The sequence below is a fragment of the Lampetra fluviatilis genome, unplaced genomic scaffold (genome assembly GCF_964198595.1).
Source record: "Lampetra fluviatilis unplaced genomic scaffold, kcLamFluv1.1 SCAFFOLD_265, whole genome shotgun sequence".
NCBI classification, from domain to species: Eukaryota; Metazoa; Chordata; class Hyperoartia; order Petromyzontiformes; family Petromyzontidae; genus Lampetra; species Lampetra fluviatilis.
Window position 1 is genome coordinate 85,001 of NW_027620732.1, and position 23,944 is coordinate 108,944.

The following is a 23,944-nucleotide window of genomic DNA, read 5'->3' on the forward strand; positions in this document are numbered from 1 at the left end:
CGTCTGCGTCGGCAGACCGAGGTGCAAAAGGAGAACGACTTCTACCTGCAGCTGTTGCAGCAGGCGCTGCCCCCAGGGCAGCACTCCCTGCCCTGTGGGGGGGCAGCAGGAGGGGCAGCAGCAGGAGGGGCAGCAGCAGGAGCGGATGAGGCCTCGGGGGCAGTAGCTGCAGCTGCTGCTGTGGTGGTGGTGGCATCTGCTGGTGGCGGCGGTGTCAACGGAAATGGTGCGGTGTGTGTGTACGTGTGTACGTGTGTACGTGTGTGTGTGTGCGTGTGTGTGTGTACGTGTGTGTGTGTGCGTGTGTGTGTGTGCGTGTGTGTGTGTGCGTGTGTGTGTGTACGTGTGTGTGTGTACGTGTGTGTGTGTGTGTACGTGTGTGTGTGTGCGTGTGTGTGTGTGCGTGTGTGTGTGTACGTGTGTGTGTGTACGTGTGTGTGTGTACGTGTGTGTGTGTACGTGTGTGTGTGTGTGTACGTGTGTGTGTGTGTGTACGTGTGTGTGTGTGCGTGTGTGTGTGTGTGTACGTGTGTGTGTGTGTGTACGTGTGTGTGTGTACGTGTGTGTGTACGTGTGTGTACGTGTGTGTGTGTACGTGTGTGTGTGTGTGTGTACGTGTGTACGTGTGTGTGTGTGTGTGTGTACGTGTGTGTGTGTGCGTGTGTGTGTACGTGTGTGTGTGTGTACGTGTGTGTGTGCGTGTACGTGTGTGTGTACGTGTGTGTGTGTGTACGTGTGTGTGTGTACGTGTGTGTGTGTACGTGTGTGTGTGTGTGTACGTGTGTGTGTGTACGTGTGTGTGTGTGTGTACGTGTGTGTGTGTACGTGTGTGTGTGTGTGTACGTGTGTGTGTGTACGTGTGTGTGTGTGTGTACGCGTGTGCGTGTGTGTACGTGTGTGTGTGTACGTGTGTGTGTGTACGTGTGTGTGTGTGCGTGTGTGTGTGTACGTGTGTGTGTGTACGTGTGTGTGTGTGCGTGTGTGTGTACGTGTGCGTGTGTGTGTACGTGTGTGTGTGTACGTGTGTGTGTGTGCGTGTGTGTGTACGTGTGCGTGTGTGTGTATGTGTGTGTGTACGTGTGTGTGTGTGCGTGTGTGTGTGTGTGTGTACGTGTGCGTGTGTGTGTGTGTACGTGTGTGTGTGTGTGCGTGTGTGTGTGTACGTGTGTGTGTGTACGTGTGTGTACGTGTGTGTGTGTGTGTGCGTGTGTGTGTGTGTACGTGTGTGTGTACGTGTGTGTGTGTGTGTGTGTGTGTACGTGTGTGTGTGTGTGTACGTGTGTGTGTGTACGTGTGTGTGTGTACGTGTGTGTGTGTACGTGTGTGTGTGTGTGTGTGTGTGTACGTGTGCGTGTGTGTGTACGTGTGTGTGTGTGTGTACGTGTGTGTGTGTACGTGTGTGTGTGTACGTGTGTGTGTACGTGTGTGTGTGTACGTGTGCGTGTGTGTGTACGTGTGTGTGTGTGTGTACGTGTGTGTGTGTACGTGTGTGTGTACGTGTGTGTGTGTGCGTGTGTGTGTGTGTGTACGTGTGTACGTGTGTGTACGTGTGTGTGTGTGTGTGTACGTGTGTGTGTGTACGTGTGTGTGTGTACGTGTGTGTGTGTACGTGTGTGTGTGTACGTGTGTGTACGTGTGCGTGTGTGTGTACGTGTGTGCGTGTGTACGTGTGTGTGTACGTGTGTGTGTGTACGTGTGCGTGTGTGTGTACGTGTGTGTGTGTGTGTACGTGTGTACGTGTGTGTGTGTACGTGTGTGTGTGTACGTGTGTGTGTGTGTGTGTGTGTGTACGTGTGTGTGTGTGTGTGTGTGTGTGTACGTGCGTGTGTGTGTACGTGTGTGTGTGTGTGTACGTGTGTACGTGTGTGTGTACGTGTGTACGTGTGTACGTGTGTACGTGTGTACGTGTGTAGGTGTACGTGTGTGTACGTGTGTGTACGTGTGTGCGTGTGTGTGCGTGTGTGTGTGTACGTGTGTGTGTGTACGTGTGTGCGTGTGTGTAAGTAGTAGTAATACATTATTATTCGAGTGGTCTACTGACCACCCACCTCCCCCCCTCCCCCCCTCCTCCCCCCCCCCCTCCTACCCTCTCGTAGCCTCTTCATCCACGAAGCCGGCCGGTTCGACCGCCACCGCCACCACCGCCACCACCGCTGACGACAGCGCCTCCACATCATCCACCACATCGTCTGCGTCGTCGTCATCATCATCATCATCAGCAGCATCATCATCAGCAGCGTCAGCGGCATCAGCAGCATCAGCAGCGTCAGCGCCCGTCTCCTCTCAGCAGTCCAACGGCTCTGCCACTCGCCGACTCCCGGCCGTGGCTCAGTCCGGTGGCAATGGCGGTGGTGGCGGCGGTGGTGGTGGTGGTGGTGGTGGCGTCGGTGGTGGTGGCGGTGGTGCTGATTCCGACACATCCTCGCGAGAGCAGAGGTCGACCTCTGGTGGCGGCGGCGGCGGCAACAACAGCAGCAGCAGCAGGAGAAACCAGTCATCATCATCATCATCAGCAGCAGCAGCAGCAGCGTCATCATCATCAGCATCATCATCAGCGCAGTTGTCGTCTTTCCTAGACTATTGCCGCAGCGGTGAGGCTGACTACATGGAGGCGGCAGCAGCTACCGCCGCCACCGCTAACGCAGATTCATCAAACGCATCGGCAGCTCCCGCTGCTAATAGCACCTCGGGGGAAACTTCCGCTGTCGGATCAGCGGCTTCGACGCATCAGCAGCAGCATCAGCAGCAGCATCAGCAGCAGCATCAGCAGCAGCAGCAGCATCAAGCGAAGCATTTTAAAGCTGTGAACGGAGGGCCCGTGTCTCCGCGAGGTGGTGGAGGAGGAGGATCGTGGTCATCATCAACGTCGGCATCGTCGTCGGGAAACGCACAGCAGCCCGGCACGTTACAGGTGCGTCGGGGACGGGCGCTCGCTCACACCCGCTCGCTCGCTCGCCCGCTCGCTCACCAACTCGCTCACCTACTCGCCCGCTCGCTCACCGACTCGCTCATCCACTCGCCCGCTCGCTCAGTAACTCGCTGACCTACTCGCCCGCTCGCTCACCGACTCGCTCTCCTACTCGCCCGCTCGCTCACCCACTCGCTCACCCGCTCGCTTACCAACTCGCTCAGTTGGGCTTGAACTATTCAATAGATGTGGCCCAAGTCAGGCCTCAGCTAGGCAATAGATGTGGCCCAAGTCACGCCTCAGCTAGGAAATAGATGAGGCCCAAGTCAGGCCTCAGCTAGGCAATAGATGAGGCCCAAGTCAGGCCTCAGCTAGGCAATAGATGTGGCCCAAGTCAGGCCTCAGCTAGGCAATAGATGAGGCCCAAGTCAGGCCTCAGCTAGGCAATAGATGTGGCCCAAGTCAGGCCTCAGCTAGGCAATAGATGTGGCCCAAGTCAGGCCTCAGCTAGGCAATAGATGAGGCCCAAGTCAGGCCTCAGCTAGGCAATAGATGAGGCCCAAGTCAGGCCTCAGCTAGGCAATAGATGTGGCCCAAGTCAGGCCTCAGCTAGGCAATAGATGAGGCCCAAGTCAGGCCTCAGCTAGGCAATAGATGAGGCCCAAGTCAGGCCTCAGCTAGGCAAGAGATGAGGCCTAAGTCAGGCCTCAGCTAGGCAAGAGATGAGGCTTAAGTCAGGCCTCAGCTAGGCAATAGATGAGGCCCAAGTCAGGCCTCAGCTAGGCAATAGATGAGGCCTAAGTCAGGCCTCAGCTAGGCAATAGATGAGGCCTAAGTCAGGCCTCAGCTAGGCAATAGATGAGGCCCAAGTCAGGCCTCAGCTAGGCAATAGATGAGGCCCAAGTCAGGGCCTCAGCTAGGCAATAGATGAGGCCCAAGTCAGGCCTCAGCTAGGCAATAGATGAGGCCCAAGTCAGGCCTCAGCTAGGCAATAGATGAGGCCCAAGTCAGGCCTCAGCTAGGCAATAGATGAGGCCCAAGTCAGGCCTCAGCTAGGCAATAGATGAGGCCCAAGTCAGGCCTCAGCTAGGCAATAGATGAGGCCCAAGTCAGGCCTCAGCTAGGCAATAGATGAGGCCTAAGTTAGGCCTCAGCTAGGCAATAGCTGAGGCCCAAGTCAGGCCTCAGCTAGGCAATAGATGAGGCCCAAGTCAGGCCTCAGCTAGGCAATAGATGAGGCCTAAGTTAGGCCTCAGCTAGGCAATAGATGAGGCCTAAGTCAGGCCTCAGCTAGGCAAGAGATGAGGCCCAACTCAGGCCTCAGCTAGGCAATAGATGAGGGTCGTGGGCTCGATGCTGAGATGTTGACTACCTCGCCTGGTGTACAGGAGGTCGTGGGTTCGATGTTGAGATGTTGACTACCTCGCCTGGTGTACAGGAGGTCGTGGGTTCGAGGCTGAGATGTTGACTACCTCGCCTGGTGTACAGGAGGTCGTGGGTTCGATGCTGAGATGTTGACTACCTCGCCTGGTGTACAGGAGGTCGTGGGTTCGATGTTGAGATGTTGACTACCTCGCCTGGTGTACAGGAGGTCGTGGGTTCGAGGCTGAGATGTTGACTACCTCGCCTGGTGTACAGGAGGTCGTGGGTTCGATGCTGAGATGTTGACTACCTCGCCTGGTGTACAGGAGGTCGTGGGTTCGATGCTGAGATGTTGACTACCTCGCCTGGTGTACAGGAGGTCGTGGCTTCGATGTTGAGATGTTGACTACCTCGCCCGGTGTACAGGAGGTCGTGGGTTCGATGTTGAGATGTTGACTACCTCGCCTGGTATACAGGAGGTCGTGGGTTCGATGCTGAGATGTTGACTACCTCGCCTGGTATACAGGAGGTCGTGGGTTCGATGCTGAGATGTTGACTACCTCGCCTGGTGTACAGGAGGTCGTGGGTTCGATGCTGAGATGTTGACTACCTCGCCTGGTATACAGGTGGTTGTGGGTTCGATCCCAACGCTGATGAGATGTTGACTACCTCGCCTGGTGTACAGGAGGCCGTGGGTTCGATCCCGACCCCTGACGATGCAGGTCAACATTGAACCCACGACCTCCTGTGACCTCTCCGACCTCCTCTCCCCCCCACTCCCCCTCCCCCCACCCAGCCTGTCACGGGGCAGCAGCAGAAAGGCAGCAAGCGTTGTGGCGGGAAAAACAGCAACAGCAGCAGCAGCAGCAACAGCCACAGCAAAGAATCGGCAGCAGAACCAAACAGCAGCAGCGGCAACAGCAGTTCACATTTGAACAGCACAAGCAGGTACGCTGTGGTGGTGGTGACGGTGGGGTTGGTAGTGTGTGGGTGGGTGAGTGGGTGGGTGAGTGGGTGGGTGGGTGGGTGGGTGAGTGGGTGGGTGGGTGAGTGGGTGAGTGGGTGGGTGGGTGGGTGAGTGGGTGGCTGAGTGGGTGGGTGGGTGGGTGGGTGAGTGTGTGAGTGGGTGGGTGGGTGGGTGGGTGAGTGTGTGAGTGGGTGGGTGGGTGGGTGAGTGGGTGGGTGGGTGAGTGAGTGAGTGAGTGAGTGGGTGGGTGTGTGGGTGGGTGGGTGGGTGGGTGAGTGAGTGGGTGGATGGGTGGGTGAGTGAGTGGGTGGGTGAGTGGGTGGGTGGGTGAGTGAAGTGGGTGGATGAGTGTGTGAGTGGGTGAGTGAATGGGTGAGTGAGTGAGTGTGTGAGTGGGTGGGTGGGTGGGTGAGTGTGTGAGTGGGTGGGTGGGTGAGTGGGTGGGTGAATGGGTGGGTGGGTGGGTGAGTGGGTGGGTGAATGGGTGGGTGGGGTGAGTGAGTGAGTGAGTGGGTGGGTGAGTGGGTGGGTGGGTGAGTGTGTGAGTGGGTGGGTGGGTGAGTGGGTGGGTGGGTGGGTGAGTGGGTGGCTGAGTGGGTGGCTGAGTGGGTGGGTGGGGTGGGTGAGTGGGTGTGTGAGTGAGTGGGTGGGTGAGTGAGTGAGTGGGTGAGTGAGGGTGGTGAGTGACTGGGTGGGTGAGTGAGTGGGGTGAGTGAGTGGGAGTGAGTGAGTGAGTGAGTGTGTGAGTGGGTGAGTGAGTGGTGAGTGAGTGGGTGAGTGAGTGAGCGAGTGAGCGAGCGGGGCGAGTGAGCGAGCGGGCGAGTGAGCGAGAGGGGCGGCGGGGCGAGGTGGGCGAGCGGGCGGGCGGCGGGCGGGCGGTGCGGGCGAGCGGGGTGGGTGAGTGATGTGGGTGAGTGGGTGGGTGGGGTGAGGTGGGTGGGTGGGGTGGCTGAGTGAGTGGATGAGTGAGTGGGTGGGTGTGTGAGTGAGTGGGTGGGTGGGTGAGTGAGTGAGTGAGTGGGTGTGTGAGTGAGTGGGTGGGTGGCTGAGTGAGTGGGTGAGTGACTGGGTGGGTGAGTGACTGGGGTGGGTGAGTGAGTGTGAGTGAGTGGGTGAGTGAGTGGGTGAGCGAGCGATTGAAGTGAGCGAGCGAGTGGGTGGGTGAGTGACTGAGGTGAGTGACTGGGTGGGTGGGTGGTTGAGTGAGTGAGTGGAGTTGGTGGGTGGTGTGGGTGGGTGTGTGAGTGGGTGGGTGAGTGAGTGAGTGAGTGGGTGAGTGAGTGAGTGAGTGGGTGAGTGAGTGGGTGAGTGAGCGAGTGGGTGGGTGGGTGAGTGGGTGAGTGAGTGGGTGAGTGGGTGGGTGAGTGAGTGAGTGAGCGAGTGGGTGAGTGAGTGGGATGGTGGGTGGTGTGAGTGTGTGAGTGGGTGGTGGGTGAGTGTGTGAGTGGGTGGGTGGGTGAGTGTGTGAGTGAGTGGGTGGGTGAGTAGGTGGGTGAGTGGGTGGGTGGGTGGTGGGTGAGTGGGTGAGTGGGTGAAGTGAGTGCGAGTGAGCGAAGTGTGAGCGACGTGAGTGGGTGGGTGGGTGAGCGAGCGGGCGGTGCGGGCGGGTGGGTGGGTGGGTGAGTGAGCGAGTGAGTGAGTGGGTGATGTGAGCGGGCGGGCGGGCGGGCGGGCGGGCGATGTGAGTGAGTGTGTGAGTGGGTGGGTGAGTGAGTGGGTGTGTGAGTGGGTGAGTGAGTGGGTGAGTGAGTGGGTGAGTGACTGAGTGAGTGTGTGGGCGGGTGGGCGGGTGAGTGAGTGGGTGAGTGTCTGAGTGAGTGTGTGGGCGGGTGGGCGGGTGAGTGAGTGGGTGAGTGACTGAGTGAGTGTGTGGGTGAGTGAGCGAGCGAGCGGGCGAGTGAGTGAGTGAGTGAGCGGGTGAGTAGGTGAGTGAGTGAGCGAGCGGGTGAGCGGGTGGGGTGAGTGAGTGTGTTTGTGAGTGAGCGAGGGAGCGAACGGGTGAGCGACCTCTGTTGCCGCCCCCAGGCTCGAGCAGGACTCTGCGGAGGCTCCGTGTGGAGCTGCAGGCCTCCAGGGCGGCGGAGGCGGACGTGCGCGCCCAGCTGGGGGCCCTGGGGGTCCGCGAGGGAGAGCTGCGCGCAGACCTGGCCGCCCTGAGGCACGACAACGACATGCTGGTGGCCAAGTACGTGGGCTCGTTAGTCTAACTAGTAGTGTAACTAGTAGTGTAACTAGTAGTGTAGCTAGTAGTGTAACTAGTAGTGTAGCTAGTAGTGTAGCTAGTAGTGTAGCTAGTAGTGTAGCTAGTAGTGTAGCTAGTAGTGTAGCTAGTAGTGTAGCTAGTAGTGTAGCTAGTAGTGTAGCTAGTGGTGTAGCTAGTGGTGTAGCTAGTGGTGTAGCTAGTGGTGTAGACTAGTAGTGTAGCTAGTAGTGTAGCTAGTAGTGTAGCTAGTAGTGTAGCTAGTAGTGTAGCTAGTAGTGTAGCTAGTAGTGTAGCTAGTAGTGTAGCTAGTAGTGTAGCTAGTAGTGTAGCTAGTAGTGTAGCTAGTAGTGTAACTAGTAGTGTAGCTAGTAGTGTAGCTAGTAGTGTAACTAGTAGTGTAGCTAGTAGTGTAGCTAGTAGTGTAGCTAGTAGTGTAGTAGTGTAGCTAGTAGTGTAGCTAGTAGTGTAGCTAGTAGTGTAGCTAGTAGTGTAGCTAGTAGTGTAGTAGTGTAGCTAGTAGTGTAGCTAGTAGTGTAGCTAGTAGTGTAGCTAGTAGTGTAGCTAGTAGTGTAGCTAGTAGTGTAGCTAGTAGTGTAGCTAGTAGTGTAACTAGTAGTGTAGCTAGTAGTGTAGCTAGTAGTGTAACTAGTAGTGTAGCTAGTAGTGTAGCTAGTAGTGTAGCTAGTAGTGTAGCTAGTAGTGTAGCTAGTAGTGTAGCTAGTAGTGTAGCTAGTAGTGTAGCTAGTAGTGTAGCTAGTAGTGTAGCTAGTAGTGTAACTAGTAGTGTAGCTAGTAGTGTAGCTAGTAGTGTAGCTAGTAGTGTAGCTAGTAGTGTAGCTAGTAGTGTAGCTAGTAGTGTAGCTAGTAGTGTAGCTAGTAGTGTAGCTAGTAGTGTAGCTAGTAGTGTAGCTAGTAGTGTAACTAGTAGTGTAGCTAGTAGTGTAGCTAGTAGTGTAGCTAGTAGTGTAGCTAGTAGTGTAGCTAGTAGTGTAGCTAGTAGTGTAACTAGTAGTGTAGCTAGTAGTGTAGCTAGTGGTGTAGCTAGTGGTGTAGCTAGTAGTGTAGCTAGTGGTGTAGCTAGTGGTGTAGCTAGTAGTGTATCTAGTAGTGTAGCTAGTAGTGTAGCTAGTAGTGTAACTAGTAGTGTAGCTAGTAGTGTAACTAGTAGTGTAGCTAGTAGTGTAGCTAGTAGTGTAGCTAGTAGTGTAACTAGTAGTGTAGCTAGTAGTGTAGCTAGTAGTGTAGCTAGTAGTGTAGCTAGTAGTGTAGCTAGTAGTGTAGCTAGTAGTGTAGCTAGTAGTGTAGCTAGTAGTGTAGCTAGTAGTGTAACTAGTAGTGTAGCTAGTAGTGTAGCTAGTAGTGTAGCTAGTAGTGTAGCTAGTAGTGTAGCTAGTAGTGTAGCTAGTAGTGTAGCTAGTGGTGTAGCTAGTAGTGTAGCTAGTAGTGTAGTAGTGTAGCTAGTAGTGTAGCTAGTAGTGTAGCTAGTAGTGTAGCTAGTAGTGTAACTAGTAGTGTAGCTAGTAGTGTAGCTAGTAGTGTAGCTAGTAGTGTAGCTAGTAGTGTAGCTAGTAGTGTAGCTAGTAGTGTAGCTAGTAGTGTAGCTAGTAGTGTAGCTAGTAGTGTAGCTAGTAGTGTAGCTAGTAGTGTAGCTAGTAGTGTAGCTAGTAGTGTAGCTAGTAGTGTAGCTAGTAGTGTAGCTAGTAGTGTAGCTAGTGGTGTAGCTAGTGGTGTAGCTAGTGGTGTAGCTAGTAGTGTAGCTAGTAGTGTAGCTAGTAGTGTAGCTAGTAGTGTAGCTAGTAGTGTAGCTAGTAGTGTAGCTAGTAGTGTAGCTAGTAGTGTAGCTAGTAGTGTAGCTAGTAGTGTAGCTAGTGGTGTAGCTAGTGGTGTAGCTAGTGGTGTAGCTAGTAGTGTAGCTAGTAGTGTAGCTAGTAGTGTAACTAGTAGTGTAGCTAGTAGTGTAACTAGTAGTGTAGCTAGTAGTGTAGCTAGTAGTGTAGCTAGTAGTGTAGCTAGTGGTGTAGCTAGTGGTGTAGCTAGTGGTGTAGCTAGTGGTGTAGCTAGTAGTGTAGCTAGTAGTGTAGCTAGTAGTGTAGCTAGTAGTGTAGCTAGTAGTGTAGCTAGTGGTGTAGCTAGTGGTGTAGCTAGTAGTGTAGCTAGTAGTCTAACTAGTAGTGTAGCTAGTAGTGTAGCTAGTAGTGTAGCTAGTAGTGTAACTAGTAGTGTAGCTAGTAGTGTAGCTAGTAGTGTAACTAGTAGTGTAGCTAGTAGTGTAGCTAGTAGTGTAACTAGTAGTGTAACTAGTAGTGTAGCTAGTGGTGTAGCTAGTGGTGTAGCTAGTAGTGTAGCTAGTAGTGTAGCTAGTAGTGTAGCTAGTAGTGTAGCTAGTAGTGTAGCTAGTAGTGTAACTAGTAGTGTAGCTAGTAGTGTAACTAGTAGTGTAGCTAGTAGTGTAGCTAGTAGTGTAGCTAGTAGTGTAGCTAGTAGTGTAGTAGTGTAGCTAGTGGTGTAGCTAGTAGTGTAGCTAGTAGTGTAGCTAGTAGTGTAGCTAGTAGTGTAGCTAGTAGTGTAGCTAGTAGTGTAGCTAGTAGTGTAGCTAGTGGTGTAGCTAGTAGTGTAGCTAGTAGTGTAGCTAGTAGTGTAGCTAGTAGTGTAGCTAGTAGTGTAGCTAGTAGTGTAGCTAGTAGTGTAGCTAGTAGTGTAGCTAGTAGTGTAGCTAGTAGTGTAGCTAGTAGTGTAGCTAGTGGTGTAGCTAGTGGTGTAGCTAGTAGTGTAACTAGTGGTGTAGCTAGTAGTGTAGCTAGTAGTGTAGCTAGTAGTGTAGCTAGTAGTGTAGCTAGTAGTGTAGCTAGTAGTGTAGTAGTGTAGCTAGTGGTGTAGCTAGTAGTGTAACTAGTAGTGTAGCTAGTAGTGTAGCTAGTAGTGTAGCTAGTAGTGTAGCTAGTAGTGTAACTAGTAGTGTAGCTAGTAGTGTAGCTAGTAGTGTAGCTAGTAGTGTAGCTAGTAGTGTAACTAGTAGTGTAGCTAGTAGTGTAGCTAGTAGTGTAACTAGTAGTGTAGCTAGTAGTGTAGCTAGTAGTGTAGCTAGTAGTGTAGCTAGTAGTGTAGCTAGTAGTGTAGCTAGTAGTGTAACTAGTAGTGTAGCTAGTAGTGTAGCTAGTAGTGTAGCTAGTAGTGTAGCTAGTAGTGTAGCTAGTAGTGTAGCTAGTAGTGTAGCTAGTAGTGTAGCTAGTAGTGTAGCTAGTAGTGTAGCTAGTAGTGTAGCTAGTAGTGTAGCTAGTAGTGTAGCTAGTAGTGTAACTAGTAGTGTAGCTAGTAGTGTAGCTAGTAGTGTAGTAGTGTAGCTAGTAGTGTAGCTAGTAGTGTAACTAGTAGTGTAGTAGTGTAGCTATTAGTGTAGCTAGTAGTGTAGCTAGTAGTGTAGTAGTGTAGCTAGTAGTGTAGCTAGTAGTGTAGCTAGTAGTGTAGCTAGTAGTGTAGTAGTGTAGCTAGTAGTGTAGCTAGTAGTGTAGCTAGTAGTGTAGCTAGTAGTGTAGTAGTGTAGCTAGTAGTGTAGCTAGTAGTGTAGCTAGTAGTGTAGCTAGTGGTGTAGCTAGTAGTGTAGCTAGTGGTGTAGCTAGTAGTGTAGCTAGTAGTGTAGCTAGTAGTGTAGCTAGTAGTGTAACTAGTAGTGTAACTAGTAGTGTAGCTAGTGGTGTAGCTAGTAGTGTAGCTAGTAGTGTAGCTAGTAGTGTAGCTAGTAGTGTAGCTAGTAGTGTAGCTAGTAGTGTAGCTAGTAGTGTAGCTAGTAGTGTAGCTAGTAGTGTAGCTAGTAGTGTAGTAGTGTAGCTAGTAGTGTAGCTAGTAGTGTAGCTAGTAGTGTAGCTAGTAGTGTAGTAGTGTAGCTAGTAGTGTAGCTAGTAGTGTAGCTAGTAGTGTAGCTAGTGGTGTAGCTAGTAGTGTAGCTAGTGGTGTAGCTAGTAGTGTAGCTAGTAGTGTAGCTAGTAGTGTAGCTAGTAGTGTAACTAGTAGTGTAACTAGTAGTGTAGCTAGTGGTGTAGCTAGTAGTGTAGCTAGTAGTGTAGCTAGTAGTGTAGCTAGTAGTGTAGCTAGTAGTGTAGCTAGTAGTGTAGCTAGTAGTGTAGCTAGTAGTGTAGCTAGTAGTGTAGCTAGTAGTCTAACTAGTAGTGTAGCTAGTAGTGTAGCTAGTAGTGTAACTAGTAGTGTAGCTAGTAGTGTAACTAGTAGTGTAGTAGTCTAACTAGTAGTCTAACTAGTAGTGTAGCTAGTAGTGTAGCTAGTAGTGTAGCTAGTAGTGTAGCTAGTAGTGTATCTAGTAGTGTAACTAGTAGTGTAGCTAGTAGTGTATCTAGTAGTGTAGCTGGTAGTCTAACTAGTAGTGTAACTAGTAGTGTAGCTAGTAGTGTAGCTAGTAGTGTAGCTAGTAGTGTAGCTAGTAGTGTAGCTAGTAGTGTAACTAGTAGTGTAGCTAGTAGTGTAGCTAGTAGTGTAGCTAGTAGTGTAGCTGGTAGTCTAACTAGTAGTGTAACTAGTAGTGTAGCTAGTAGTGTAGCTAGTAGTGTAGCTAGTGGTGTAGCTAGTGGTGTAGCTAGTAGTGTAGCTAGTAGTGTAACTAGTAGTGTAGCTAGTAGTGTAGCTAGTAGTGTAGCTAGTGGTGTAGCTAGTAGTGTAGCTAGTAGTGTAGCTAGTAGTGTAGCTAGTAGTGTAGCTAGTGGTGTAGCTAGTAGTGTAGCTAGTAGTGTAACTAGTAGTGTAGCTAGTAGTGTAGCTAGTAGTGTAGCTAGTAGTGTAGCTAGTAGTGTAGCTAGTGGTGTAGCTAGTGGTGTAGCTAGTGGTGTAGCTAGTGGTGTAGCTAGTGGTGTAACTAGTAGTGTAGCTAGTAGTGTAGCTAGTAGTGTAACTAGTAGTGTAGCTAGTAGTGTAGCTAGTAGTGTAGCTAGTAGTGTAGCTAGTAGTGTAGCTAGTAGTAGTGTAGCTAGTAGTGTAGCTAGTAGTGTAGCTAGTAGTGTAGCTAGTAGTGTAGCTAGTAGTGTAACTAGTAGTGTAGCTAGTAGTGTAGCTAGTAGTGTAGCTAGTAGTGTAGCTAGTAGTGTAGCTAGTAGTGTAGCTAGTAGTGTAGCTAGTAGTGTAGCTAGTAGTGTAGCTAGTAGTGTAGACTAGTAGTGTAGCTAGTAGTGTAGCTAGTAGTGTAGCTAGTAGTGTAGCTAGTAGTGTAGCTAGTAGTGTAGCTAGTAGTGTAACTAGTAGTGTAGCTAGTAGTGTAGCTAGTAGTGTAGCTAGTAGTGTAGCTAGTAGTGTAGCTAGTAGTGTAGCTAGTAGTGTAGCTAGTAGTGTAGCTAGTAGTGTAGCTAGTAGTGTAGCTAGTAGTGTAACTAGTAGTGTAGCTAGTAGTGTAGCTAGTAGTGTAACTAGTAGTGTAGCTAGTAGTGTAGCTAGTAGTGTAGCTAGTAGTGTAGCTAGTAGTGTAGCTAGTAGTGTGGCTAGTAGTGTGGCTAGTAGCGTGGCTAGTAGCGTGGCTAGTAGCGTGGCTAGTAGCGTGGCTAGTAGCGTGGCTAGTAGCGTGGCTAGTAGCGTAGCTAGTAGTGTGTAGTGTAGCTAGTAGTGTAGCTAGTGTCTACTAGTGTCTACTAGTGCGTCTAACTAGTGTGTCTAACTAGTGTGTCTAACTAGTGCGTCTAACTAGTGCGTCTAACTAGTGTGTCTAACTCCTACCACCCAGGCTGCAGTCTCTGTCCCAGGGCAAGCAGAAGGAGCGAGCGAGTGTGGTGCAGCTGGAGCGTCGCCTGCGTCAGGAGATGGAGGCGCGGGGGGCGCTGGAGCGCCAGCTCGTGTCTAACTAGTGTGTCTAACTAGTGTGTCTAACTAGTGTCTAACTCCTACCACCCAGGCTGCAGTCTCTGTCCCAGGGCAAGCAGAAGGAGCGAGCGAGTGTGGTGCAGCTGGAGCGTCGCCTGCGACAGGAGATGGAGGCGCGGGGGGCGCTGGAGCGCCAGCTCGTGTCTACCTAGTGTGTCTAACTAGTGTGTCTAACTCCTTCCACCCAGGCTGCAGTCTCTGTCCCAGGGCAAGCAGAAGGAGCGAGCGAGTGTGGTGCAGCTGGAGCGTCGCCTGCGTCAGGAGATGGAGGCGCGGGGGGCGCTGGAGCGCCAGCTCGTGTCTAACTAGTGTGTCTAACTAGTGTGTCTAACTAGTGTCTAACTCCTACCACCCAGGCTGCAGTCTCTGTCCCAGGGCAAGCAGAAGGAGCGAGCGAGTGTGGTGCAGCTGGAGCGTCGCCTGCGACAGGAGATGGAGGCGCGGGGGGCGCTGGAGCGCCAGCTCGTGTCTACCTAGTGTGTCTAACTAGTGTGTCTAACTCCTTCCACCCAGGCTGCAGTCTCTGTCCCAGGGCAAGCAGAAGGAGCGAGCGAGTGTGGTGCAGCTGGAGCGTCGCCTGCGTCAGGAGATGGAGGCGCGGGGGGCGCTGGAGCGCCAGCTCGTGTCTAACTAGTGTGTCTAACTAGTGTGTCTAACTAGTGTCTAACTCCTACCACCCAGGCTGCAGTCTCTGTCCCAGGGCAAGCAGAAGGAGCGAGCGAGTGTGGTGCAGCTGGAGCGTCGCCTGCGACAGGAGATGGAGGCGCGGGGGGCGCTGGAGCGCCAGCTCGTGTCTACCTAGTGTGTCTAACTAGTGTGTCTAACTCCTTCCACCCAGGCTGCAGTCTCTGTCCCAGGGCAAGCAGAAGGAGCGAGCGAGTGTGGTGCAGCTGGAGCGTCGCCTGCGTCAGGAGATGGAGGCGCGGGGGGCGCTGGAGCGCCAGCTCGTGTCTAACTAGTGTGTCTAACTAGTGTGTCTAACTAGTGTCTAACTCCTACCACCCAGGCTGCAGTCTCTGTCCCAGGGCAAGCAGAAGGAGCGAGCGAGTGTGGTGCAGCTGGAGCGTCGCCTGCGACAGGAGATGGAGGCGCGGGGGGCGCTGGAGCGCCAGCTCGTGTCTACCTAGTGTGTCTAACTAGTGTGTCTAACTCCTTCCACCCAGGCTGCAGTCTCTGTCCCAGGGCAAGCAGAAGGAGCGAGCGAGTGTGGTGCAGCTGGAGCGTCGCCTGCGTCAGGAGATGGAGGCGCGGGGGGCGCTGGAGCGCCAGCTCGTGTCTAACTAGTGTGTCTAACTAGTGTGTCTAACTAGTGTGTCTAACTCCTTCCACCCAGGCTGCAGTCTCTGTCCCAGGGCAAGCAGAAGGAGCGAGCGAGTGTGGTGCAGCTGGAGCGTCGCCTGCGTCAGGAGATGGAGGCGCGGGGGGCGCTGGAGCGCCAGCTCGTGTCTAACTAGTGTGTCTAACTAGTGTGTCTAACTAGTGTCTAACTCCTACCACCCAGGCTGCAGTCTCTGTCCCAGGGCAAGCAGAAGGAGCGAGCGAGTGTGGTGCAGCTGGAGCGTCGCCTGCGACAGGAGATGGAGGCGCGGGGGGCGCTGGAGCGCCAGCTCGTGTCTACCTAGTGTGTCTAACTAGTGTGTCTAACTCCTTCCACCCAGGCTGCAGTCTCTGTCCCAGGGCAAGCAGAAGGAGCGAGCGAGTGTGGTGCAGCTGGAGCGTCGCCTGCGTCAGGAGATGGAGGCGCGGGGGGCGCTGGAGCGCCAGCTCGTGTCTAACTAGTGTGTCTAACTAGTGTGTCTAACTAGTGTGTCTAACTCCTTCCACCCAGGCTGCAGTCTCTGTCCCAGGGCAAGCAGAAGGAGCGAGCGAGTGTGGTGCAGCTGGAGCGTCGCCTGCGTCAGGAGATGGAGGCGCGGGGGGCGCTGGAGCGCCAGCTCGTGTCTAACTAGTGTGTCTAACTAGTGTGTCTAACTAGTGTCTAACTCCTACCACCCAGGCTGCAGTCTCTGTCCCAGGGCAAGCAGAAGGAGCGAGCGAGTGTGGTGCAGCTGGAGCGTCGCCTGCGTCAGGAGATGGAGGCGCGGGGGGCGCTGGAGCGCCAGCTCGCTGAGGAGCGCAAGCGCAGACGCGTCGAGGACGCGGCCATCGCCGCTCGAGCCGCGGCCATCGCCACGGCCACGCGGTGAGTGTGTGTAGGTGTGTGTGTGTGTGTGTTGATGTGTTACTGTGTGTGTGTGTGTGTTGATGTGTGTGTGTAGGTGTGTGTGTGTGTGTGTGTTGAGGTGTGTGTGTAGGTGTGTGTGTGTGTGTTGATGTGTGTGTGTAGGTGTGTGTGTGTGTGTGTCACTGTGTGTGTGTGTGTGTCACTGTGTGTGTGTGTCACTGTGTGTGTGCCACTGTGTGTGTCACTGTGTGTGTGTGCCACTGTGTGTGTGTGTGTGTGTCACTGTGTGTGTCACAGTGGTGAGTGTGTAGACACTCTGCGTGGGCGCGTGCGTGAGCTGGAGCTGGAGGGGAAGCTGCTGAAGAAGGAGCTTCAGCAGCGACGTGACGCGCTAGCAACCCTGGAGGCCACGACACACGTGGTGAGGCACACACAGTGACACACACACACCTACACACACACACACCTACACACACACACAGTGACACACACACACACAGTGACACACACACACACAGTGACACACACACACACAGTGACACACACACACACAGTGACACACACAGTGACACACACAGTGACACACACACACAGTGACACACACACACCTACACACACCTACACACACAGTGACACACAGTGACATACAGTGACACACACAGTGACACACACACACAGTGACACACAGTGACACACACAGTGACACACACAGTGACACACACAGTGACACACACACACAGTGACACACACACACCTACACACACCTACACACACAGTGACACACAGTGACATACAGTGACACACACAGTGACACACACACACAGTGACACACAGTGACACACACAGTGACACACACAGTGACACACACAGTGACACACACACAGTGACACACAGTGACACACACCCCCCCCCTTTCTACCCCCTCGCCCCACCTTCCCGCCCCCGCCCCCTCCCCTCGCCCCTCCCCCCACCCCCACCCCCCTCTTCCCACCCCCCCCACCCCCTCACCACTCCCCCCCTGGCCCCTCCCCCCCACCCCCCTCGCCCTCCCCCCCCTCCCCCCCTCCCCCACCCCCCACCCCCTCTTCCATCCCCCCCACCCCCCTCACCACTCCCCCCACCCCCCCCTCCCCCCACTCCCCTCACCCCCCCCGCCCCCTCCCCTCGCCCCTCCCCCCACCCCCCCACCCCCCTCTTCCCACCCCCCCCACCCCCCTCACCACTCCCCCCCTGGCCCCTCCCCCCACTCCCCTCGCCCCTCCCCCCACCCCCACCCCTCCCCCCCTCCCCCCCTGGCCCCGCCCCCAACCCCCCCTCCCCCTCCCCCCACTCCCCTCACCCCCCGCCCCCCTCCCCTCGCCCCCACCCCTCCCCCCACTCCCCTCACCCCCCCTCCCCCCACCCCCACCCCTCCCCCCCCCCCTCCCCCCACCCCCTCCCCCCTGGCCCCGCCCCGCAGGAGTTGGCTGCGTGCCAGGAGGCGAGCCATGAGCACGAGCTGCTGCTGGGCGCCCTGGCCGCCATGCAGGACAAGACGCAGCACCTGGAGACCAGCCTCAGCGCAGAGACGCGCATCAAGCTCGACCTCTTCTCCGCCCTGGGGGACGCCAAGAGGCAGCTGGAGATCGCTCACGGTCAGTCAGTCACTCGCTCAGTCACTCGCTCGCTCAGTCACTCAGTCAGTGGCTGAGTCAGTCAGTCACTCGCTCGCTCGCTCAGTCGCTCTCTCGCTCGCTCAGTCGCTCGCTCAGTCACTCAGTCACTCACTCACTCAGTCACTCAGTCAGTCACTCACTCAGTGAGTCACTCACTCAGTGAGTCAGTCACTCAGTCAGTCACTCAGTCAGTCACTCAGTCAGTCACTCAGTCACTCAGTCAGTCAGTCAGTCGCTCAGTGAGTCACAAGACGCAGCACCTGGAGACCAGCCTCAGCGCAGAGACGCGCATCTAGCTCGACCTCTTCTCCGCCCTGGGGGACGCCAAGAGGCAGCTGGAGATCGCTCACGGTCAGTCAGTCACTCGCTCAGTCACTCGCTCGCTCAGTCACTCAGTCAGTGGCTGAGTCAGTCAGTCACTCGCTCGCTCGCTCAGTCGCTCTCTCGCTCGCTCAGTCGCTCGCTCAGTCACTCAGTCACTCACTCACTCAGTCACTCAGTCAGTCACTCACTCAGTGAGTCACTCACTCAGTGAGTCAGTCACTCAGTCAGTCACTCAGTCAGTCACTCAGTCAGTCACTCAGTCACTCAGTCAGTCAGTCAGTCGCTCAGTGAGTCACAAGACGCAGCACCTGGAGACCAGCCTCAGCGCAGAGACGCGCATCTAGCTCGACCTCTTCTCCGCCCTGGGGGACGCCAAGAGGCAGCTCGAGATCGCTCACGGTCAGTCAGTCACCCAGTCAGTCACTCGCTCGCTCGCTCAGTCACTCAGTCAGTGGGTGAGTCAGTCACTCGCTCGCTCGCTCAGTCGCTCTCTCGCTCGCTCAGTTACTCACTCACTCAGCCTCAGCGCAGAGACGCGCATCAAGCTCGACCTCTTCTCCGCGCTCGGGGACGCCAAGAGGCAGCTGGAGATCGCTCACGGTCAGTCAGTCACTCGCTCAGTCACTCAGTCACTCGCTCAGTCAGTCGCTCGCTCGCTCAGTCGCTCGCTCGCTCGCCTCGCTCGCTCACTCAGTCAGTCACTCGCTGAGTCACTCGCTCAGTCAGTCGCTCGCTCGCTCACTCAGTCACTCGCTCGCTTCGCTCGGTCTCCCACTCACTCAGTCACTCACTCAGTCACTCGCTCAGTCACTCAGTCACTCGCTCAGTCACTCGCTCGCTCACTCAGTCACTCGCTCGCTCGCTCAGTCACTCAATCACTCAGTCACTCACTCACTCAGTCAGTCACTCGCTGAGTCACTCGCTCAGTCAGTCGCTCGCTCGCTCACTCAGTCGCTCGCTCGCTCGGTCTCCCACTCACTCAGTCAATCACTCAGTCACTCAGTCAGTCACTCGCTCAGTCACTCACTCAATCACTCAGTCAGTCACTCAGTCACTCGCTCAGTCACTCGCTCGCTCGCTCAGTCACTCGCTCGCTCGCTCAGTCACTCAGTCACTCAATCACTCAGTCACTCACTCACTCAGTCAGTCACTCGCTGAGTCACTCGCTCAGTCAGTCGCTCGCTCGCTCACTCAGTCACTCGCTCGCTCGCTCGGTCTCCCACTCACTCAGTCAATCACTCAGTCACTCAGTCAGTCACTCGCTCAGTCACTCACTCAATCACTCAGTCAGTCACTCAGTCACTCGCTCAGTCACTCGCTCGCTCGCTCAGTCACTCGCTCGCTCGCTCAGTCACTCAGTCACTCAATCACTCAGTCACTCACTCACTCAGTCAGTCACTCGCTGAGTCACTCGCTCAGTCAGTCGCTCGCTCGCTCACTCAGTCACTCGCTCGCTCGCTCGGTCTCCCACTCACTCAGTCAATCACTCAGTCACTCAGTCAGTCACTCGCTCAGTCACTCACTCAATCACTCAGTCAGTCACTCAGTCAGTCACTCAGTCAGTCACTCGCTCAGTCACTCAGTCAGTCACTCGCTCAGTCACTCAGTCAGTCACTCAGTCACTCGCTCAGTCACTCACTCGCTCAGTCAGTCACTCAGTCACTCGCTCAGTCACTCACTCGCTCAGTCAGTCACTCGCTCGCTCACTCAGCCTCAGTGCAGAGATGCGCATCAAGTTGGATCTCTACTCAGCCCTGGGGGACGCCAAGAGGCAGCTGGAGATTGCTCACGGTCAGTCAGTCACTCGCTGAGTCACTCGCGCGCTCGCTCAGTCAGTCAGTCACTCAGTCAGTAAGTCACTCACTCAGTCACTCGCTCGCTCAGTCACTCAGTCAGTCAGTCACGCAGTCAGTCACTCGCTCAGTCAGTCAGTCGCTCGCTCAGTCAGTCACTCGCTCAGTCAATCACTCTCTCACTCTCTCACCCACCCCCTCACCCACCCCCTCTGTCACCCCCCCACCCCCTCACCCACCCACCCACTCACCCCCTCACCCACCCACCCACTCACCCCCTCACCCACCCACCCACTCACTCTCTCACTCACTCACTCACTCTCTCACCCACCCACTCACTCTCTCACCCACCCCCTCACCCACCCACCCACTCACTCTCTCTCTCACTCACTCTCTCACCCACCCACTCACTCTCTCACCCACCCACCCACTCACCCCCTCACCCACCCACCCACTCACTCTCTCACTCACTCACTCTCTCACCCACCCACTCACTCTCTCACCCACCCCCTCACCCACCCACCCACTCACTCTCTCTCTCACTCACTCTCTCACCCACCCCCTCACCCACTCACTCACTCACTCACTCTCTCACTCACTCTCTCACCCACCCACCCACTCACTCTCTCACTCACCCCCCCCCCTCTCTCACCCCCCCCCCTGCCCCCCCTCTCTCACCCACTCACCCTCCCCTCTCTCACTCTCTCACTCACCCCCTCACCCACTCACTCTCTCACTCTCTCTCTCACTCACCCCCCCCCCCTTACCCCCTCTCTCACTCTCTCACCCACTCACCCCCCCCCTCTCTCACTCACCCCCTCACCCACTCACTCTCTCACTCACCCCCCCCCCCCTCACCCCCCCCTCTCACCCCCCCCCTCTCACCCCCCCCCTCTCACCCCCCCCTCACCCACCCCCCCCCTCTCTCACCCCCCCGCCCCGCCCCACAGGGCAGCTGCAGCTGAAGGAAGTGGAGATTGTGGAGCTGAGGCAGCGAGTGGCCGAGGCTCTGGCCGTCATGCCGAGCTCCCTGTACCCCCCCGCGCCCCCCCACTCCTCCTCTGCCCCCCCCCACTCGTCCTCTGCCCCCCCCCACTCTTCCCCGGCCCCCCACTCTTCCCCGGCCCCCCACTCAGCTGTCGCTACCGGCGGCGGAGTGGGGGGCATGGTGGTGGTGGTGGCCCCCCACTACTCGGCAAACTTCATGGAGAAGTCGCCGGGAGGCGGTGGAGGCGGTGGTGGCGGTGGTGGTGGTTCCGTTGTGGTGGGGGGGGGGCGGTGGTGGGGGTGGTGGTGGTGGTGGTGGTGGGGGGGGTGGTGGTGGGGGGGGGTGGGGGGGGTGCGGTGGCGTCGTCGTCGTCTGCGTCGTCTTCACTCGATCCCAATGCCTGCATCTACCAGCCACTGGGCAGCGGCAAGTAGGGTGGGGTGGGTGGGGGAGATAAGGTGGGTGGGGTGGGTGGGTAGGGTGGGTAGGGTAGGGTGGGTGGGGGGAGATAAGGTGGGTGGGTAGGGTGGGGTAGGGTGGGTGGGTGGGGGGAGATAAGGTGGGTGAGGTGGGTGGGGGGAGATAAGGTGGGTGGGATAGGGTAGTGTGGGTAGGGTGGGTAGGTTGGGGTGGGTAGGGTGGGTGGGTGGGGGGAGATAAGGTGGGTGGGTAGTGTGGGGTGGGTGGGTAGTGTGGGGTGGGTGGGTTGGGGTGGGTGGGTTGGGGTGGGTGGTGTGGGGGTGTAGTGTAGTGTGGGGTGGGTGGACAGGGTGACAGGTGGAGATGGGACACCGTGAGTTGTTGGGTGGTGGTTGTTGTTGGTTTCGGTTGTTGTTGTTGGTGGCGCCGTTTTGTTATCTTTGGTGAGAGCGGCTCCGAGAGTGGTGGTGGTGGTGACGGTGATTATCTAAAGAACCGGTACCTGGGCCTCCCCTAGGTCGACTCAGCCCCAACCCAATCTCACCGTTCATTGGCTCCCCACTCACACCCCCCCACCCTCCCCCCCCCAACTCTCACCGTTGATTGGCTCCCCACTCACACCCCCCCACCCTCCCCCCCCAACTCTCACCGTTCATTGGCTCCCCACTCACACCCCCCCACCCTCCCCCCCACAACTCTCAACGTTCATTGGCTACCTACTCACACCCCCCCCACCCTCCCCCCCAACACTCATCGTTCATTGGCTCCCCACTCACACCCCCCCCCACCCTCTCCCCCACAACTCTCACCGTTCATTGGCTCCCCACTCACACCCCCCCCACCCTCCCCCCCCCCCCAAGGCTCACCGTTGATTGGCTCCCCACTCACACCCCCCCCACCCTCCTCCCCCACAACTCTCACCGTTCATTGGCTCCCCACTCACACCCCCCCCCCACCCTCCCCCCCCAACTCTCACCCGTTCATTGGCTCCCCACTCACACCCCCCCCACCCTCTCCCCCACAACTCTCACCGTTCATTGGCTCCCCACTCACACCCCCCCCATCCTCTCCCCCCAACTCTCACCGTTCATTGGCTCCCCACTCACACCCCCCCCCATCCTCTCCCCCCAACTCTCACCGTTCATTGGCTCCCCACTCACACCCCCCCCCACCCTCCCCCCCCAACTCTCACCGTTCATTGGCTCCCCACTCACACCCCCCCCACCCTCTCCCCCACAACTCTCACCGTTCATTGGCTCCCCACTCACACCCCCCCCCACCCTCTCCCCCACAACTCTCACCGTTGATTGGCTCCCCACTCACACCCCCCCCACCCTCCCCCCCCAACTCTCACCGTTCATTGGCTCCCCACTCACACCCCCCCCACCCTCTCCCCCACAACTCTCACCGTTCATTGGCTCCCCACTCACACCCCCCCCACCCTCTCCCCCACAACTCTCACCGTTCATTGGCTCCCCACTCACACCCCCCCCCACCCTCTCCCCCACAACTCTCACCGTTCATTGGCTCCCCACTCACACCTCCCCCACCCCCTCCCCCACAACTCTCACCGTTGATTGGCTCCCCACTCACACCCCCCCCACCCTCTCCCCCACAACTCTCACCGTTGATTGGCTCCCCACTCACCCCCCCCCCACCCTCTCCCCCCCAACTCTCATCGTTCATTGGCTCCCCACTCACACCCCCCCCCACCCTCTCCCCCCACAACTCTCACCGTTGATTGGCTCCCCACTCACCCCCCCCCCACCCTCTCCCCCACAACTCTCACCGTTGATTGGCTCCCCACTCACACCCCCCCACCCTCTCTCCCCCCCAAGGCTCACCGATGATTGGCTCCCCACTCACACACCCCCACCCTCTCTCCCCCCCAAGGCTCACCGATGATTGGCTCCCCACTCACACCCCCCCCCACCCTCTCCCCCACAACTCTCACCGTTGATTGGCTCTTTGAGGCGTCGCCCACAGCCATCCTCATTAACATAATCCCCCCGAGCCCCTCCCCCCACCCCAATTGTGCCCCCACCCATTATTTTTTGTCCATGGGGGATGAGGGGGGTGATGTCAGCCAATCCCATTGGCTCGTCGTTTTCTCATTAACATATTAGGCCCCACCCTCTACCCCGCCTGTCGCCTGATTGGTTGGGGAGTGGTTGGGAGGGGGGGGGGTGTGCCCCCCTCCCCCCCGCGCCTTGGTTGTGATTCGTGAATTCATTCATTAAATATTTTCATGCAAAACAATTTATACCTCCAGACTATTTATTTGTGATGTGGATCAAACTAAATCCCACCCACTCACTCATTCACTCATTCATTCACCCACTTATTCACTCACCCACTCATTCACTCACCCATTCACTCATTCACTCACTGAATCACTCACCCACTCATTCACTCACCCACTCATTCACTCACCCACTCATTCACTCACCCACTCATTCACTCACCCACTCATTCACTCACCCACTCATTCACTCACGCACTCATTCACTCACCCACTCATTCACTCAACCACTCATTCACTCACCCACTCATTCACCCACTCATTCACCCACTTAATCACTCACGCACTCATTCACTCACCCACTCATTCACTCACCCACTCATTCACTCACCCATTCACTCACCCACTCACTGAATCACTCACCCACTGATTCACTCACCCACTCATTCACTCAACCCCCACTCACTGAATCACTCACCCACTGATTCACTCACCCACTCATTCACTCAACCACTCATTCACTCACCCACTCATTCACTCACCCACTCATTCACTCACCCATTCACTCATTCACTCACTCACCCACTCACTCATTCACTCACCCACTCATTCACTCACCCACTCATTCACTCACCCACTCATTCACTCACACAATCACTCACCCACACACTCACCCATTCATTCACTCACCCACTCATTCACTCACCCACTCATTCACTCACACAATCACTCACCCACACACTCACCCACTCATTCACTCACCCACTCATTCACTCAACCACTCATTCACTCACCCACTCACTGAATCACTCACCCACTCATTCACTCACCCACTCATTCACTCACCCATTCACTCATTCACTCACTGAATCACTCACCCACTCATTCACTCACCCACTCATTCACTCAACCACTCATTCACTCACCCACTCATTCACTCACCCACTCATTCACTCACCCATTCACTCATTCACTCACTGAATCACTCACCCACTCATTCACTCACCCACTCATTCACTCAACCACTCATTCACTCACCCACTCATTCACTCAACCACTCATTCA

The 23,944-nt window shown here is 55.7% G+C and overlaps 1 protein-coding gene across 1 annotated transcript in view; it reads left to right on the forward strand.

Annotated features, from left to right (window-relative positions):
- The window catches only part of LOC144954329 (macoilin-like), a 31,042-nt gene extending 10,390 nt beyond the window's left edge, over positions 1-20,652 (forward strand). The window contains 10 exon segments of the mRNA XM_078884848.1: positions 1-226; positions 2,097-2,911; positions 5,067-5,218; positions 7,273-7,422; positions 15,290-15,475; positions 15,755-15,878; positions 16,917-17,091; positions 20,180-20,501; positions 20,503-20,550; positions 20,552-20,652. The exon segment at positions 1-226 is cut by the window's left edge and continues 61 nt beyond it. Of these exon segments, the coding sequence (XP_078740974.1) occupies positions 1-226; positions 2,097-2,911; positions 5,067-5,218; positions 7,273-7,422; positions 15,290-15,475; positions 15,755-15,878; positions 16,917-17,091; positions 20,180-20,501; positions 20,503-20,550; positions 20,552-20,651 (2,298 nt within the window). The 3' untranslated portion in view covers position 20,652.
- Positions 20,653-23,944: the final 3,292 nt, after the last annotated feature.